Source organism: Salvelinus sp. IW2-2015, linkage group LG9 (genome assembly GCF_002910315.2).
Source record: "Salvelinus sp. IW2-2015 linkage group LG9, ASM291031v2, whole genome shotgun sequence".
NCBI classification, from domain to species: Eukaryota; Metazoa; Chordata; class Actinopteri; order Salmoniformes; family Salmonidae; genus Salvelinus; species Salvelinus sp. IW2-2015.
Window position 1 is genome coordinate 25289725 of NC_036849.1, and position 20384 is coordinate 25310108.

The 20384-nt window shown below is 40.9% G+C and overlaps 1 protein-coding gene across 2 annotated transcripts in view; it reads right to left on the reverse strand.

Moving 5' to 3' along the window:
* LOC111968865 (tyrosine-protein kinase receptor) overlaps positions 1-20384 on the reverse strand; it is an 89954-nt gene that overhangs the window by 35571 nt on the left and 33999 nt on the right. For both annotated transcript variants that reach the window (XM_023994786.2, XM_023994785.2), the window contains exons 5-7: positions 18300-18439; positions 18041-18181; positions 2728-2877 (exon numbers count right to left, since the gene is read on the reverse strand). In XM_023994786.2, the coding sequence (XP_023850554.1) occupies positions 2728-2877; positions 18041-18181; positions 18300-18439 (431 nt within the window). The remainder of the gene's footprint in view (positions 1-2727; positions 2878-18040; positions 18182-18299; positions 18440-20384) is intronic.

Below are 20384 nucleotides of genomic sequence, written 5' to 3' on the forward strand. Positions count from 1 at the left end.
TTTTGTCCAGGTGGGAAAGGGCAGTGTGGAGTGCGATGGAGATTGCATCATCTGTGGATCTGTTAGGGCGGTATGCAAAATGGAGTGGGTCTAGGGTTTCTGGGATAATGGTGTTGATGTCAGCATGACCAGCCTTTCAAAGCACTTCATGGCTACAGACGTGAGTGCTACGGGTCAGTAGTCATTTAGGCAGGTTACCTTAGTGTTCTTGGGCATAGAGACTATTGTGGTCTGCTTAAAACATGTTGGTATTACAGACACGGACAGGGAGAAGTTGAAAATATCAGTGAAGACACTTGCCAGTTAGTCAGTGCATGCTCGCAGTACATGTCCTGGTAATCTGCCTTGTGAATGTTGACCTGTTTAAAAGGTCTTACTCACATCGTCCACGGAGAGCGCGATCACACAGTCTTCCAGGAACAGTTGGTGCTTGCCTCGAAGCGAGCATAGAAGTAGTTTAGCTTGTCTGGTAGGCTCACGTCACTGGGTAGCTCTCTACTGTGCTTCCCTTTGTAGTCTGTAATGGTTTGCAAGCCCTGCCACATCCGACGAGCGTCAGAGCCGGTGTAGTATGATTCGATCTTAGTCCTGTATTGATGCTTTGCCTGTTTGATGGTTTGTCAGGAGGGCATAGCGTGATATCTTATAAGCTTTCGGGTTAGAGTCCCGCTCCTTGAAAAAGGCAGCTCTAGCCTTTAGCTCAGTGCGGATGTTGCCTGTAATCGATAGCTTCTGGTTGGCGTATGTACATACGGTCACTGTGGGATCGACATCATCGATGCACTTATTGATGAAGCCAATGACTGATGTGGTGTATTCCTCTGAGGAATCCCGGAACATATTCCAGTCTGTGCTAGCAAAACAGTACTGTAACTTGATCGAGTCACTGGTGCTTCCTGCTTTAATTTTAGCTTGTAAGCAGGAATCAAGAGGATAGAATTATGCTCAGATTTCCCAAATGGAGGACGAGGGAGAGCTTGGTATGCGTCTCTGTGTGTGGAGTAAAGTTGGTCTAGAGTTTTTTTCCCTCTGGTTGCACATTTAACATGCTGATAGAAATTTGGTAAGACGGATTAAAGTTCCCCTGCATTCAAGTCCCCGACCACTAGGAGCGCCACCTCTGGGTGAACATTTTCCTGTTTGCTTATGGTGGAATACAGCTCATTSAGTGCGGTTTTAGTGCCAGCATCGGTCTGTGGTGGTATGTAGACAGCTACGAAAAATACAAATGAAAACTTTTTCGGTAGATAGTGTGGTCTACACCTTATCATGAGATACTCTGCCTCAGGCGAGCAAAACCTTCGAGACTTCCTTAGATATCGTGCACCAGCTGTTATTTACAAAAATACACATCCTGCCGATACAGCGTATAACCAGCCAGCTGTATGTTGATAATGTTGTCGTTCAGACTCTGTGAAGCATAAGATGTTACAGCTTTGAATGTCCTGTTGGTAGTTTAATCTTCASCGTAGGTCATCTAATTTTTCCCCCAAAGATGGCATGTTTGTTAGCAGAATGGAAGGCAGTGGGCGTTTATTTGATCGCCTACAAACTCTCAGAAGGCAGCCCACCCTCCAGACCCTTTTTCTCCGCCTTCTCTTCACGCAAATGACGGGGATCTGGGCCTGTTCCCGGGAAAACAGTATGTCATTCACGTCGGGCTCGTCGGACTTATTAAAGGAAAAAAAAGGATTCTGCCAGTCTGTGGTGATTAATCGCAGTTCTGATGTCCAGAAGTTATTTTCGGTCATAAGAGACGGTAGCAGCAACATTATGTACACAATAAGTAGAAAAATAAGTTACAAACATCGCAAAGAAACAAACAAAATGACACAATTAGTTAGGAACACGTAAAACGTCAGCTTTCTTCTCCGGCGCCATCTACAGACTTGAGTGCTACGGGTCGGTAGTCATTTAGGCAGGTTACCTTAGTGTTCTTGGGCACAGGGACTATGGWGGTCTGCTTGAAACATGTTGGTGTTACAGACTCGGACAGGGGGAGGTTGAAAATCCCATTGGAGTCATAAAAAACTAAATGGATTTCCAGTCTTTGTGTAATATGAGAAACTTGGAAAGAAACCTGAAGGATCACCTTTGCCTATACAGTGTTCTCATTCTGTAGTACCCCTCTCTTAGCTCCAGGACCTGATGGAGAGGAGACTCAACAGCAACTGAAAACCAATTCTCAATTCGAACCCTACAGCTATAGGACACCATCCACAGGAGGTTGGTTGGCACCTTAATTGGGGAGGACAGGCTCAAGGTAATGGCTGAAGTGGAATTGGTAGAATGGTATCAAATACATCAAACACATGGTTTCCCTTTGTTTGATGCCATTCAATTTGCTCCGTTCCAGACACTATTATGAGCCGTCCTCCKCTCAGCAGCCTCCACTGACACCATATCTCCATTTACAATTCCTAGTCAATTGTCTATTGGGTGCAAAAGGAGCTTATACTGTATTGCACATACGAAGAGGGTTGCAAGATTGAACTCTATTATCAGTACAATGTATGTTCACTAGTGTTTAGTGAATGAGTAATTTACAGGATGAGGACAAGTCTAGTGTAAAATTGGTATGTTATACAGCACAATGTAATACCCAACCGCTATTTATGTCTGGTCTCATAAAGATGTCATCATGTATACCCCCTTCAAATAAAGTGTTACCCAGCAATTTTAGGTCCGCTTACTTTCGATTGACCTGTTGTGTTTTGCACCATTTACCTTGTGTATTTTGCAGAGCTGTCCCCAGCATGTCTTCACTGTCTTCCAGTTCCTCCCCACTGACCCTCCTCCAAGAGGACAGCTCATTGGACGTTGACCAGCCACAGGACCCAGGCTCAAAGGAACAGTGGGCTCCATAGGGCAGAGCATCTCCATAGGGACACAGTGGACCAAAACATACTCACTTCACCGGCTCATTCAGTGTCCTGTACACTTATAAATACGGATACAGCTTATAAAATGAAAGCTTTTAGGAAATGATCAAATAGGGCATGGTGACAAGATCTATTGACTACCCTTTTTAAAGAGCACCTTGTATACTAATTTGAGCACTCCAGCACATTATATTTTCTTCTCAAAATGTAGTGGAGTTTGAATGTGCAAAAGAAAGGCTATCCTATTGTGCTGAAGCCATCTCTCCAGGGTTCCACTATTCAATAGACATTATTCATGTCATTACTTACTGGAGGGATCAGTTTTATTCTCCATGTGGGAACTATTCTTTGCATTGAATGATGKATGTTTTGATTGAGTGTTGAGCAGGTTAGTGTTGTTCGTCATGAATCTTGTTCTGGAGGCAGCTCTGCAGAGTGCTTAACCCTAACCTTAACCACACTGCTAATCCTAATGCCTAACCTTAAATTAAGACCAAAAAAGCACATTTCTGTTTAAATTAATTTGTACAACATAGCAAATTTTGACTAAATATGAAACAAAAATCACTCAGTTCTGCCTCTAGGACAAGACTCATGACAATACATGTCAACCTGTGAGTGTTGAGAAGGCTTGTATGACTAATGGTGTTGTGAGCGTTGATGCAAGGGCTGCAAGCACTGAGTGTACCTTCATGTTTTCACTAATTGCTAAATTCACTGTATCATTTCACAAAGCTGCAGTTTAAAAGAGCATTTCAATTCAAATTGCAGTTGAATAATGGTATTTCAGTTTCAAGGGGTGCCTCGGAGAAACAGTAATCTTAACAAACCCACAGAGAATGGTCCAAAGAAACATATTAGCCTTAGTGGGAGGACTCTGGCTGGCACTTTTCTGTCTCTTAATGCAATGTCTATCTAGTGGTTGTTATACTTTGCTCTTAGCATAAGGGACTGAGACAGAGAGGAGGAGAGCACTTACTGTTGGCTAATACACTGCTTCCAGTGAAAGGATTAACAATTTATCATGGTCATTAAAACTTTAATATAGTTTATGCAAGCGGCACCACACTCAACAAAAACAGTGCGATTTAAAGATGGGGAAACTCTTTTTCCCGAAGATGTTTCAAACATAATCTGATCCAACGTTATAAAACTTACTTTGAAATAAATGTTTTTACTCACTAAAAACAATATTATCTAAGCTAACAATGAATTATGGAGAAGGCCTATCTACGGAATTGTAGGGCCAAGTGTAATAAACGGCAATGTGTGGTGGCACTTGGTAAAAACAACATTTTTGCACGGATAGTACAATATTTAGAGAATAAAGTCAAAATTACATTTTGTGAATAAAGTAAAAACGTTAGGCTAAGCCAMAATCACATGCGACTGCTGGCATCAGCACAGATCACAGTACACTAGACTGGCAGCCAGCCAGCCGGTACACAGGTGAGATGTAAATCTAGTTTGTTCATTACAGTGGCTTGGGTAAATGACATTACAAAAGGAAGCAAATAATTAGTAGGAATACATTTGTCGTKATTTTTATGTCGCCAGATTGACTTTAGATGCAGTATAATGTTAGCTAGCTAGATTGAGAGATCAGTGAATGATAGATAYCTAGCTAACATTAGCATTGCTAGCTATTTTTATGAACTTTGTTTGCTAATGAAAACATTGTCACATCTAAAGTAAATTTGACAACTTTTTTGGCACCTCTAGATATGCTAACATCTAACTATTTACATGACAAATGTAGCTAGAGGTCCAGCTTCTTGAAGATGTCAATCATTAACATTTCCTGCACGACCGTGGGGGTCGCAGAAGAATCCCTTTCAAAGTTGGAGGAGCAAAAGGTGTGTTCGCCATAGGGGGGTTGTTGGAGGTGGTGCAGTGAGTGAATAGGGGGCGTAGAACCATACATAGGGGTAGCAGAATCACGCAGAGCTCTGCTCTCTGCATGAAGAATGTTGATCCTGACTTGATGCAATGTCACACCGATGACAGCAAAATTCTTGAACCAGATTACAGGTTCATAACTAGTCTACAGGTTATGGATCAGGTAACAGGCTAACACTTAAGACACACATGTCAATGATTAGGTGTTACATTGGTGWAGTATTTTTGCATTGACATGGCATACTCTCTAAACAATAATTCCAACAAATTGGCTACTAGWGTATGTCTGCAGTTGTTCGTCGACACCACTAGCAAACTCTACTGCTGTTATTTACCCTCTGCATTTCCTCTATTATATGCTCCAAATGCAACTCATATTTATTCTCATCTTACATAGGAACATTTATTTGGTCTTTTTAAGATAAACAGTCATACATGCATCACTGCTTCTCAACCATGATCTTTCATATTTGAAGGGCCATTATATTCAGTTGTGAACAAAAAAGTATATTAAGCACAAAATGTGTGTCTGCCAAATAGGCACCATYTAGATAAGTGTRAGTCCAKTGACTYGGCTGGACAAGCACTAATATGAATGAAATCATCCTACTGTGCTTGTGTAAGGGTTTAAATTGACTATGTACAGTACAGTGCATTCGGAAAGTATTCAGACCCCTTCCCTTTTCCACTGGGGAAGGGTACAAAATAATGTCTGCAGCATTCAAGGTTCCCAAGAACACAGTGGCTTACATCATTCTTAAATGGAAGAAGTTTGGAACCACCAAGACTCCTCCTAGAGCTGGCCACCCAGCCAAACTTAGCAAAAGGGCTCCCGAGTGACGCAGTAGTCTAAGGCACTGCATCTCAGTGCTAGAGGCGTCACTACAGACCCTGGTTCGATTACAGGCTGTGTCACAACCGGCCCTGATTGGTAGTCTCATAGGGCGGCGCACAATTGCCCCCGCGTCGTCTGGGTTAGGGTTTTGTCTGGGTAGGTCGTCATTGTAAATAAGAATTTGTTCTTAACTGTCTTGCCTAGTTAAATAAAGGTTAAATCGCGGGAGAAGGCCTTGGTCAGGGAGGTGACCAAGAACCCAGTGGTCACTCTGACAGAGCTCCAGAGTTCCTCTGTGGAGATGGGAGAACCTTCCAAAAGAACAACCATCTCTGCAGCACTCCACCAATCAGGCCTTTATGGTAGAGTGGCCAGACAGAAGCCATTCCTCAGTAAAAGGCACATGACAGACCGCTTGGAGTTTGCCAAAAGGCACCTAAAGGACTCTCAGACCATGAGAAACAAGATTCTCTGATATGATGAAACCAAGATTGAACTCTTTGGCCTGAATGCCAAGCATCACATCTGAGCAGAAACCTGGCACTATCCATACAGTGAGGCATGGTGGTGGCCAGTGGCGATTATAGCATGTAAATCTTGGTGGGGCAAAAAAGAAATTGGGGGGATGCATGCCAGCAAAGCCACTACACAACACAACACTAAATGGTGACAAATGGTTCCCACAAACTGTTAGGGCCTACATAAAGCTGTCCCAACAGCAGTCCCAACAGGACACTTTACCACTGCTACACCTGGCTATCAGAGGACCCTTGTCTGGCAGCGAAACAGTACATTCAGCCTCATTTACTACCTTTTAAAAAAACATAGCTTATATGGATGACTTGCTTAAACAAATGTTGTTTCTACTGAGACGGACAATTGAGATGTACAAACTATGGCATAAGGGGACGACAAGCAGATAAGAGGCAATCCGTAATTTCGATTAAGACTTTAATGAGCGAGCTAGGACTGACGTAGTCAATATGACTATTTGTTCAGCACTTTTGAAATGTACAGCGACAGAATTCAGAACATGGGCCGTTCTTATGGTGTTTTCCCTGTACACCAAGTCAGAACCGTAGCATAAATAAAGGGGGCATATAAGCAGACAATGAAAGCTCTTACAATATTCAATGATTACATTTCTCTAAAACAGGTTATAGGCTACATGTGCACCACCAAATCAAAGCAGTAGGCAAAATTAAGAGGGGAAAATAGACCAAATTATTAGGGTGAGGCACATGGGCTACTAACAGCTTACTGAACAACATACACTTATAATTACTTTCTTAACTACAGTATACATATCTGAATAGGCCTGAATAGCAGGCCAGTCATTGCTTTGCAATGCTTGCAGTTAGCCACTGATTCCTTCCAAACCACTCGTTGTTGAATTTGCAATTTATTTTTATTAACTCAATAATTTTTTTAATCATTTGAAATCTATGTGAAATCCATAGATTAGGGCCTAATGAATTTATATAAATTGACTGATTTCCTTATATGAACTGTAACTCAGTAAAATCGTTGAAATTGTGTGGTGTTTTATATTTTTGTTCTGTGTCTAATATAAGCATTTCGCTACACCGCCAACAGATGCTAAATATGTGTGTGACCAATAAAATTTGATTTGATATACACACATACACACAAACATACACACACACACAGTGGTGGAAAAAGTATTAAATTGTCATACTTGAGTAAAAGTAATGATACCTTAATAGAAAATGACTAAAGTAAAAGTCCCCCAGTAAAATACTACTTGAGTAAAAGTATTACATGTATGGGTTTTTAAATACCKATTTTTATTGTTTTTGTCAGGGGTGGAACTCTGGTTTTAGGGGGACCATATTTGTATTTATTTTTTTCAGTCAGATAAACACTCCAAACAGCCTACCCGACTGCTCGGAGGCATCCGCATGGTCCTAAAGCACACCGTTGCTTGGTTTTTGTGTCACAAATGTCACCCAATCCCTAGTGAAAGTTGAGCCCCTGGTTTTTGTGCATCTCTGAGTGATGTTCTATTGAATCCTACGGTAATTTCATGTTTTCATGTGTATCTGAGTTTTTGGCAGAAATCCGGCCGGTATGARGTAGCACTGTGATAAAGTCACTCTCACTACACTAGAGGTTAACACGAATATGACTTTTAGATTGCGAAAATGTCTAACATACATGTCAGATTTCAATAATGGTCGATGTCATAACTCAAGAGGCTGTCTTCTCTTGAATGAGCCATTGATCATATTTTTGTCATATTCCTACCTCGGGAAATGTGTAATTTAACAGAGAGTCTAGCACATTTTTCCTATTTGTCTGCCTCTTTAGTCCAGGGTGCATTGCATGGTGCCGTTGCCAGAGATATTGCTGAAAGGAGACAGGAGTGATCTCATGGGCTCCTGAGTTCTTCTGCAAAAAATATAGAATTAGAGTTGGATAAATGTAGATAAACTTGAATTTTTTTTCCACAAGGACTTTATACAGGATACTAAGATCAACATTAAAACCTTCAATCCAAATCCAAATTCCATACCTAAAACCTTGATTTTTGACAGAATTACCTGAATGTACTATTACTACCAAGGATGACTGTATCAAGAAAACTTCTAAAAAACCAAAACCTGCAGAAGAAACACACCTGAACCTGGAAATAACATCCAACACAAAACTGAGTGAGTAATATTCAATCTGAAGCTACGTATGAAGCCAAAAAGTAAAAGACAATCTCTAGGTAATTATGTTACGTAAAGCAGACAGCACAGGACCCACCAACCCAACAGACCCCCTCCTATCAGCCCTCCTGTCAGCTCCCCCGATAGCCCTCCTGACAACCCCCCCACATCCACTGAAGACACACAAAAGCCAGGTATTGTGCTCCTCATTGACTCAAATGGCAAATACATTCAATAGGATAAACTTTTTCCCAAACACAAAGTGGCTAGACTCAGGTGCCCAAACACTAGGCATGCCCTGGAGCTGTTGTCAGCTCCAGGGCAAGCCCAATCCTGTGACCTAAGAGGTATGTATCAGATGCTCAACATGCTCTGCTCACACCTACTGTAATGTTCTGGGCCTACACCACACAAAAACAACACTAGACACTATGGAACACAAAGCTTTTACTATCTCATCCTGGAATATACAAGGTCTGAGATCATCAGCCTTTGGCCGAAAGAGCAGGAACTCAGACTTCATCAAAGAAATTGGAAATACAGACATTGTCATTTTACAAGAAACATGGTATAAAGGAGACGGACCCACTGGTTGCCCTCTAGGTTACAGAGAGCTGGTAGTCCCATCCATCAAACCACCAGGTGTGAAACAGGGAAGAGACTCAGGGGGTATGCTATTTGGGTATAGAGCAGACCTAACCCACTCTATTCAATTAGTCAAAACAGGAATTTTTTACATCTGGCTAGAAGTTAATAAGGAATTTATCTCAGAGAAAAATGTCCTCATGTGTGCTACCTACATCCTCCCAATATAATCCCCAAACTTTAATGATCACAGCTTCTCCATCCTACAGGGGGAGATCAACATTCTCCAGGCTCAGGGACATGTACTAGTCTGTGGTAACCTAAATGCCAGAACTGGACAAGAACCCAACACCCTCAGCAGCACASAGGGGGACAAACACATACCTGCAGGTGACAGCATTCCCTCCCCCATATGCCCCCCTAGACACAACTACGACAACATAACCAACAAAAACGGGTCACAACTCCTGCAGTTCTGTCGGACGCTGGGTATGTACATAGTCAATGGTAGGCTTCGAGGGGACTCCTATGGTAGGTACACCTATAGCTCATATCTTGACAGTAGTAATGTAGACTACTTTATCACTGACCTAAACCCAGAGTCTCTCGGAGCGTTCACAGTTAGTACACTGACATCCCTGGAAATCTACCKAAAAACWATTAGGCAACAACAAATTCAATCCCTTCTAGACAACTTCCTGGACATAAGGTTTCACTGTAATAGTGAAGGTGTAAACTTGGCAGTAGAAAACCTAAACAGTATATTTGACCTCTCAGCTTCCCAATCAAATAAAAAAATGTCAAGCAGACAACCTAAGAAAATTAACAACATTGACAAATGGTTRGATGAAGAACGCAAAAACCTAAGAAAGAAATTGAAAAACCTATCCAACCAAAAACATAGAGACCCAGAAAACCTGAGCKTTCACTATGGTGAATCACTAAAACAATACAGAAATACACTACAGAAATACACTAAAGAAAAAGAAGGAACAGCACGTCAGAAATCAGCTCAATGTAATTGAAGAATCCGTAGAATCTAACCACTTCTGGGAAAATTGAAAAACTCTAAACAAACAACAACACGAAGAGTTATCTATCCAAAACTGAGATTTATGGATAAACCACTGCTCCAATTTCTTGGGCTCTATAACAAAGAACAAACAGCAAAAACATATATATGATCAAATACAAATCTTAGAAGCAACTATTATAGACTACCAGAACCCACTGGATTCTCCAATTACATTGAATGAACTACAGGACAAAATACAAACCCTCCAACACAAAAAGGCCAATGGGGTTGATGGTATCCTAAATGAAATGATAAAATATAAAGAGCACAAATTCCAATTGGCTATACTTAAACTACTTAACATCATCCTCAGCTCTGGTATCTTCCCRGATATTTGGAACAAAGGACTGGTCACCACAAAAGTGGAGACAAATTTGATCCCAATAACTACCGGGGGATATGCATCAACAGCAACCTTGGGAAAATCCTCTGCATTATCATTAACAGCAGACTCGTACATTCTCTCAGTGAAAACAATGTACTGAGCAAATGTCAAATTGGCTTTTAACCAAATACCTTAGGACAGACCACGTATTTGCCCTGCATACCATAATTGACAAACAAAAAAGACAAAACAAATGCAATGTTCTCTCATGCTGTGTTGATTTCAAAAAAGCTTTTGACTCAATTTGGCATGAGGGTCTGCTATACAAATTGATGGAAAGTAGTGTTGGGGAAAAAACATACGACATTATAAAATCCATGTACACAAACAAGTGTGCGAATAAAATTGGCAAAAAACACATATCTTTCCACAAGGCCGGGGGTGAGACAGGGATGCAGCTTAAGCTCAACATATACAGTTGTYTATAGTCGGAAGTTTACATACACCTAAGCCAAATACATTTAAACTCAGTTTTTCACAATTCCTGACAAGTTAATAGTAAAAATTCCCTGTCTTAGGTCAGTTAGGATCACCACTTTATTTTAAGGATGTGAAATGTCAGAATAATAGTAGAGAGAATGATTTCTTTCAGCTTTTATTTCTTTCATCACATTCCCAGTGGGTCAGAAGTTTACATACACTCAATTAGTATTTGGTAGCATTGCCTTTAAATTGTTTAACTTGGGTCAAATGTTTTGGGTAGCCTTCCACAAGCTTCCCACAACAAGTTGGGAGAATGTTGGCCCATTCCTCCTGACAGAGCTGGTGTAACTGAGTTCAGGTTTATAGCCTCCTTGCTCGCACACGCTTTTTCAGTTCTGCCAAAATATTTTCTATAGAATTGAGGTCAGGGTTTGTGATGGCCATTCCAATAGCTTGACTTTGTTGTTCTTAAGCCATTTTGCCACAACTTTGGAAGTATGCTTGGGGTCATTGTCCATTTGGAAGACCCATTTGCGACCAAGCTTTAACTTCCTGACTGATGTTGTGAGATGTTGCTTCAATATATCCACATCATTTTCCTGCCTCATGGTGCCATCTATTTTGTGAAATGCACCAGTCCCTCCTGCAGCAAAGCACCCCCACAACATGATGCTGCCACCCCCGTGCTTCACGGTTGAGATGGGGGGCTTTCAAGCTGAAGAACACCCTTTTTCCTCCAAACATAACAATGGTCATTATGGCAAACAGTTTTATTTTTGTTTCATCAGATCAGAGGACATTTCTCCAAAAAGTACCATCTTTGTCCCCATATGCAGTTGCAAACCGTAGTCTGGCTTTTTTATGGCGGTTTTGGAGGAGTGGCTTCTTCCTTGCTGAGCGGCTTTTCAGGTTATGTCAATATAGGACTCGTTTTACTGTAGATATAGATACCTTTGTGCCCGTTTCCTCCAGCATCTTCACAAGGTCCTTTGCTGTTGTTCTGGGATTGATTTGCACTTTTTGCACCAAAGTATGTTCATCTCCTTCCGTCTTCTTCCTGAGCGGTATGATGGCTGCGTGGTCCCATGGTGTTTATACTTGCGTACTATTGTTTGTACAGATGAACGTGGTACCTTCAGGCATTTGGAAATTGCTCCCAGGATGAACCAGACTTGTGGAGGTCTACAATTATTTTTCTGATGTCTTGGCTGATTTCTTTAGATTTTCCCATGATGTCAAGCAAAGATGCACTGAGTTTGAAGGTAGGCCTTGAAATACATCCACAGGTTACACCTCCCATTGACTCAATTATGTCAATTAGCCTATCAGAGCTTCTAAAGCCATGACATCATTTTCTGGAATTCTCCAAGTGTTTAAAGGCACAGTCAAGTTAGTGTATGTAAACTCTGACCCACTGGAATGTGATACAGTGAATATAAAGTGAAATAATCTCGTGTAAACAATTAATGGATAAATTACTTGTGTCATGCACAAAGTAGATGTCCTAACCGACTTGCCAAAACTATAGTTTGTTAACAAGAAATTTGTGGAGTGGTTGGATAAACTAGTTTTAATGACTCCAACCTAAGTGTATGTAAACTGCCGACTTCAACTGTATATACATTAATTGACGAGGGCACTAGAACAATCTGACATCAAATGTCTACTGTTTTCTGATGATCTGGTCCTTCTGTCCCAAACGTAGGAAGGCCTACAGCAGCACCTAGATCTTCTGCACAGATTCTGTCAGACCTGGGCCCTGACAGTAAATCTCAGTAAAACAAAAATAATGGTGTCCAAAAAAAGTCAATTTGCCAGGACCACGAATACAAATTCCATCTAGACAACGTTGCCATAGAGCACACAAAACACTATACAAACCTCGGCCTTAACATCAGCACCACAAGTAACTTCCACAAAGCTGTGAACAATCTGAGAGACAAGGCAAGAAGGGCCTTCTATGCCATCAAAAGGAACATAACATTTGACATACCAATTAGGATCTGGCTAAAAATGCTTGAATCAGTTATAGAACCCATTGCCCTTTATGGTTGTGAGGTCTGAGGTCCGCCCACCAACCAAGAATTCACAAAATGGGACAAACACCAAATTGAGACTACTGTATGCATGCAGAATTCTGCATAACTATCCTCTGTGTACAACGTAAAACACCAAATAATGCATGCAGAACAGAATTAGTCCGATACCCGCTAATTATCAAAATCTAGAAAAAGAGCCATTCAATTCTACAACCACCTAAAAGGAAGCGAATCCCAAATCTTCCATAGCAAAGCCATCACCTACAGAGAGATGAACTGGAGAAGAGTTCCCTAAGCAAGCTGGTCCTGTCCAGGACAGCAACACAATTTGACCCAAACAAATCATGAGAAAACAAAAAGATAATTACTTGACACATTGGAAAGAATTTACAAGAAAACAGAACAAACTAGAATGCTAGTTGGCCCTAAACAGAGAGTACACAGTGGCAGAATACCTGACCAAGGTGACTGACCCAAAAATAAGGAAATCTTTGACTTTGTACAGACTCAGTGAGCATAGCCTTGATATTGAGAAAAGCCGCCGAAGGCAGACCTGCTTCTCAAGAGAAGACAACCTATGTGCAAACTGCCTKCAAAAATGAGGTGGAAACTGAGCTGCACTTCCTAACCTCCTGCCAAATGACCATATTAGAGACACAAATTTCCCTCAGATTACACAGACCCACAAAGAATTCGCAAAAACGAATCCAATTTTGATAAACTACCATATCTATTTGGTTAAAAATACCACAGTGTGCCATCACAGCAGCAATATTTGTGACCACAATAAAAGGGCAACCAGTGAAGAACAAACACCACTGTTAATACAACCCCTATTTCTGTWAATTTATTTTCCCTTTTGTACTCTATTTGCACATCGTTACAACACTGTATATAGACATAATATGACATTTGAAATGTCTTTATTCTTTTGGAACTTTTGTGAGTGTAATGTTTAGTGTACATTTTTTATTGTTAATTTCACTTTTGTTTATTATCTATTTCACTTGCTTTGACAATGTAAACATATGTTTCCCAGGCCAATAAAGACCCTTAAACTGAAATAGAAATGTATAGGAATCCAACGAATGAAGGAAAGTATAACGCCACACACAGCAGACTGTCGACCAATAACGTTCAGGTTGTCATGCTGCATCACGCGGATGCCAAGCACCTCGTCACACAACCCCTTCTCAAAGTCAATGTATATGTCGAGAAGCGTACCTATTTTTCTGGAAAGTATGTAATGTCATGATTCCAAAGCATATTCGATATTACAGATAGAAAGTTAGTTATCTTACATCTCGGAAAAGATGTGTAATGTCGTACTTCTTGRTTGCGAAATTCATGCTAATGTTGGGTTAGACTCCCATTCACTCCTTGAAGGAGAGCGCTCCTTGTTCCAGAATCACACATCAACACTCAGAGATAATTTACAAACGCAGGATTTGTGTTTAGTGAGTCTGGCAGATCAGAGGCAGTAGGAATGATTACGCGTTACATTGATTGCTGCGTGAATTTGACCATAATTCTGTCCCGCCTGAGCATTCTAAATGTAACYAGTAGTTTTTGGTGTCAGGAAAAATGTATGGGAGTAAAAAGTTAATATTTTCATTAGGAATGTATTCAAGTAAAACTAAAAGTTGTCAAAAATAMAAATAGTAAAGTACAGGTACCCCAAGAAACGACTTAAGTAAAAATGCTTTAAAAAGTACTATTTAAGTACTTTACACCACTGTATAAAGTACCACTGTATAAAGTACTTAAGTGAATTTCATCATAATGAAGCATCTTATTTGTGAACAGCTATGTATAGTTATGAAGCCACCTAGTGGAGWGTTCTTGCCACAGCATTTTCTTGATAGGATTGTTCTAGACTTTTTTGTTGTTGTTGAATATTTAACTTATATTTGAAAAACAAGTGTTAGGGATAAAGATAACCACCATTGCACATTTTGAACAATTTGGAGGGATATAGCTGCTCTAAGGATTCTTAATTATTAATTACTGTTATGCTAAAAACTGTATTGTCACCTCCTGCTGTATGATAATATTGCAAGACAGTCAATTTTGGTCAGTTTTTCTTGTCTGCTGAAATGGCCTATGCCTTTGCTTTACTGTCTTGTGAGTATTTAAGCAAGTTTTATTTTCAAAAGCTGTTTTCTATGCAGTTATCCACGTCAGGGCAATGTAATGAGGATAAAATAATGAAATGACAATGTACACTATTTCCAATGCTTAGAATTTTATATCATATTTCCTTTCCCCACAGATTGACAAATATGTTGTCCTGATCATGGATGATGCAGATATGGCCAGCTTCATTTCTTCATATGGAAATGTTGTGTTTTTGAAAAACTTGTGGAAAGCTGAAACTAAGAAAGCAATCAAGCAATGTGGAAGAGGAAGCCCACACCCCAGGAAGATCAGAGGAAGCAGACTAGAGGAAGCCCACACCCCAGGAAGATCAGAGGAAGCAGACCAGAGGAAGACCAGAGGAAGCCCACACCCCAGGAAGATCAGAGGAAGCAGACCAGAGGAAAACCAGAGGAAGCCCACACCCCAGGAAGATCAGAGGAAGCAGACCAGAGGAAGACCAGAGGAAGATCAAGGACTCGCAGTACTGAAGTAGAGTGGATTCACACTGATAACAAGGACACCAAACAAGTCAGAGCAAAGCAAGGAGGAGGCACCAGCAAGGTTGTTATGGACTGCAGTGCAGGAGTTACTGAGATACTGAAAGAGGAAAAGGATATTTTCTTCCGCACTGGACAATCCAGCAAAGGCCTTGAGACTGGCTTTGAGGTGTGGGACTTCAAACAAAACACAATTCCAGGTGATTTTTCCACTGGCACAATATATGAYACAGTCAAGATACCCAAGTTGAGTTTCTATAGTGTAACTAAGCCATTGCAAGAGACTTGAAGACACTTCCATCTCTGAGCCTTTGAGTGATGTGTCTCACGATGATGATGATGAATATGACAGCACTGAGTTCGTTGTCTCGGATGAATACCAAGCATCAGAGGTCATTCAACATGGGCCAAGCATCTSTGATTACCCAACCAGCACAGATATCCCCATCTTCAACCACCCAGTAGTCATCAGAGATTAGACGATGATGATGAATATGACAGCACTGAGTTCATTGTCTAGGATGAATACCAAGTATCAGAGGTCAGTCAGCATGGGCCAAGCATCACTGATTACACAGTCAGCACAGATATCCCCATCATCTTCAACCACCCAGTCATCAGAGCTGAACATTTCATCACTGATCGGCATTACCCTGAACTGAACTTATTAACATGGTAAATTTAGGCCAAGGTCACTGCACAAGCTCACCAAGAATATATAATTTCACCAATTTAATGCAGATAATAAAAACAAGTGTTAAGAATAGCTGCTGGTGGGGTGTGTGTGATTGTTTCATCAGTAAGGTATAATAAACATGATTATTACCTGCACACGTTTAAGGAAGAGTTGGGCCTCTGGAAGCAGAACTGTATCAGACTTCTATCCAGGAAGAGGTTTTGGAAGAGGTTCATCCAGAACTGCACACTTTGTTTTCTTAATATCGCCCACCACGATTCAATTCACAGGTTTACAGTGCTACGTCCATAAAGGAAACTTCGGTCTTTGGCAAAACTGTCATTGTGGTTTCTGCGTAGAAACACCTGCATTTTTTCTACGTGCCCATTTTCGGTACCTCTTGTCAGCGCAGACCCTCTCTGGGCACGCTCCCAAAACGCGTAACACATGTAATCTGCTATTGCCTTTGGGTCGTTGTTTGTGGTGTAAGCTTCCACCCACAAAACATAAAGGCTAAAGCCATCTATGCAGCCCTGTATTGCAATACCATATGGTTTAATTTTATCATATCCGTCCATATGCCATAGCACGTTGGGACCTTTGGTTGTGTATTGCCATCATCTCATGCGTTGTGCGCGCCTAAGCTCCACACCTTGACCCAACGATCGATCATCTTGATTATCTATCTTATAGTGTCTTGCGTTACTACAAAACCTCTCTGAATTGCACAAAGATGCAACCCTCTGTAGTCTTGCATTTGCCCATTACTGTTGATTTCACTGTACAATGGCCAATACCTCATCCAAGTCCGTGTGGTTCCTCCTTCTGAAAAGACCCAATCTGCGGCACAAACTCTTTAAGGTCCTAATACTTATAATAATAAAGTAAATTCTAAATTATTGTCACACCCTGATCTGTTTCACCTGTCCACCCCCCTCCAGGTGTCGCCCATCTTCCCCATTATCCCCTGTATATTTATACCTGTGTTCTCTGTTTGTCTGTTGCCAATTCGTTTTGTTTCGTTTTGATTCGTCAAGRGTTTTTCCCTCTGTTCCTGTCTCTCGATTGTTCCTGTTTTCTAGTTTTCACGGTTTTTGACCTTTTCTGCCTGCCCTGAACCTGATCCTGCCTGCCGTCCTGTACCTTTGCCCCACTTATCTGGATTATGGACCCCTGCCTGCCCTTGACCTGTCTTTTGCCTGCTCCTGTTGGATTAATAAACTGTTGTTAATTCGATGTTGTCTGCATTTGGGTCTTACCTCAAATGTGATAATTATAGTTTTACCACGTTATCTAACTCCGGCCTTTCTATGGTGACTTGCACAGCAACAGGAAGCCAGGAATCATGCAATTAACCAAATCTCCTACTTTAAACTTAAAATGTAACTGCCACATTATTCGGAAAATAATGGCACTTTCTCTTCAAAATTGTATTTCAAATMTATTCTTGAAATATTGCCACTTTATTTTCAAAATTTTGCCACTTTATTCTTGAAATATTGCCACTTTATTCACAAAATATTGCTACTTTATCCTCGTAATATTGTCACTTTATTCTCAAAATATTGCCACTTTATTCACAAAATTTTATTTTGAATTTATTGTCGAAATATTGTCACTTTATTATCGAAATATTGGCACTTAGAAAAAATATTCTCAGTGCAAAAATAAATAAAAATAACTCATAGTTTTTGTTTTCTCTCTTGAATTGGCCCTAATACTCTTCCGTACCTATCTGAAAGGTCAGAATATTACACAACTTAATCCAATTTCTCAAAGTATGAAGTTTAGATAAAATATAAACACATCTTCGACAACATGTTTCTTGGAAAGATTATGTACACATACAGTACACAGGCCCAGAGTTTTTCCTGGCCCATGAGTAATGTAATGTAATGTTGTTGCACTGTTGAAGCCCTCACAGACTCACCACAGATAAATCCCTCATCTTCCCCTAGGGGGCAGTCACCGTGGAAGTCACACACACTAGTCTTGTCAATGCAGCCGCCCAAGTCACAGTGGAAAGACTTGCTCTTGTCACAGTCTGTGCCTAGCTCTAAGTCATGGTGACCTGGAACAAGAAAGAGCTCATTTAACTTATGGTTTAGTCCACCATAATACACTAAAGTAAAAATAGCATTGCATTTTGATGTWTCTATTGATGTTTGGATTTGTAGTTCAGAACATACCCATGTCACAGTCTCTGAGGTCCAGGGAGTCGAGGGCCAGAGAAGCCCTATCCTTCCCCAGGCAGGTGGAGTAGAGTAAGGTCACCTGGAAGGGCTCTCCAACCTCTCCAATCACCGCCTCCAGCACCTCCCACTGGGCCCTATTCCAAGCAAACAGAGGGTTAAGTGTGTGTGTGTGTATGTGTGTGTGTTTCTGCGTGTTTGTATGTGTGTCTGGGCGGCAAAATGTTGATAGGACTTTCTGTTCAAATAAGTATCTAAACACCCTTGTCTATTGTCCCAAACAGTCTTTGGCCATCTGTGCAGTAAGTGGATAAACAACTTTACTTTAATGAGAGAAGTGTGTTGCATCTACACTCCCGTTCAAAAGTTTGCAGTCACTTAGATATGTCCTTGTTTTTTAAATAAAATTTAAAAAATTGTCCATTAGAATAACATCAAATTGATCAGAAATACTGTGTAGACATTGTTAATGTTGTAAATGACTATTGTAGCTGGAAACGGCAGATTTTTTATGGAATATCTACATAGGCGTACAGAGGCCCATTATCAGCAACCATCACTCCTGTGTTCCAATGGCACGTTGGCACTGGCCTTCTTTAGACTAGTTGAGTATCTGGAGCATCAGCATTTGTGGGTTCGATTATAGGCTCAAAATGGCCAGAAACAAAGTCCTTTCTTCTGAAACTCGTCAGTCTATTCTTGTTCTGAGAAATMAAGGCTATTCCATGCAAGAAATTGGCAAGAAACTGAAGATATCGTTCCACACTGTGTACTACTCCCTTCACAGAACAGCGCAAACTGGCTCTAACCAGAATAGAAAGAGGAGTGGGAGGCCCCGGTGCACAACTGAGCAAGAGGACAAGTACATTAGTATCTAGTATGAGACACATATGCCTCATGTAACAGTATAACTTTAGTACGTCCCCTCGCCCCGACACGGGKGCGAACCAGGGACCCTCTGCACACATCAACAACTGACACCCACGAAGCGTCGTTACCCATCGCTCCACAAAAGCCGCGGCCCTTGCAGAGCAAGGTGCAACACTACTTCTAGGTTTCAGAGCAAGTGACGTAACTGATTGAAACGCTAGTAGCGCGTACCCGCTAACTAGCTAGCCATTTCACATCCGTTACACTCACAAGTCCTCAACTGGCAGCTTCATTAAATAGTACCCGCAAAACACCAGCCTCAACATCAATAGTGAAGAGGTGACTCCGGGAGGCTGGCCTTCTAGGCAGAGTTCCTCTGTCCAGTGTCTGTGTTCTATTGCCCATCTTAATCTTTTATTTTTATTGGCCAGTCTAAGATATGGCTTTTTTCTTTGCAACTCTGCCTAGAAGGCCAGCATACCAGAGTTGCCTCTTCACTGTTAACGTCGAGACTGGTGTTTTTAGTGTACAATTTAATGAAGCTGCCAGTTGAGGACTTGTGAGTCATTTGTTTCAAAAACTAGACACTCTAAGTCCCTAAGAGCTTTGCACACCTGGATAGTACAATATTCGCACATTATTCTTTAAAAAACTCTTCAAGCTCTGTCAAGTTGGTTGTTGATCATTGCTAGAAGTCTTTCAAGTCTTGCCGTAGATTTTCAAGACGATTTATGTCAAAACTGTAACTAGGCCACTCAGGAACATTCATTGTCGTCTTGGTAAGCAACTCCAGTGAATATTTGGCCTTGTGTTTTACGTAATTATCCTGGTGAAAGGTGAATTTGTTACACAGTGTCTGAACCAAGTTTTCCTCTATGATTTTGCCTGTGTTTAGCTCTATTCTGTTTCTTTTTATCCTAAAAAAACTCCCTAGTCCTTGCCGATATCAAGCATACCCATAACATGATGCAGCCACCACCATACTTGAAAATATGAAGAGTGCTACTCAGTAATGTGTTGGACTTGCCCAAACATAATGCTTTGTATTCAGGACAAAAAGTTCATTTCTTTGCCACATTTTTTACAGTTTTACTTCTGTGCCTTATTGCAAACAGGATGCATGTTTTAAAATATTTGTGGCCTCCCGAGTGGCGCAGTTGTCTAAGGCACTGCATTGCAATGCTAGCTGTGCCACTAGAGTCCAGGCTCTGT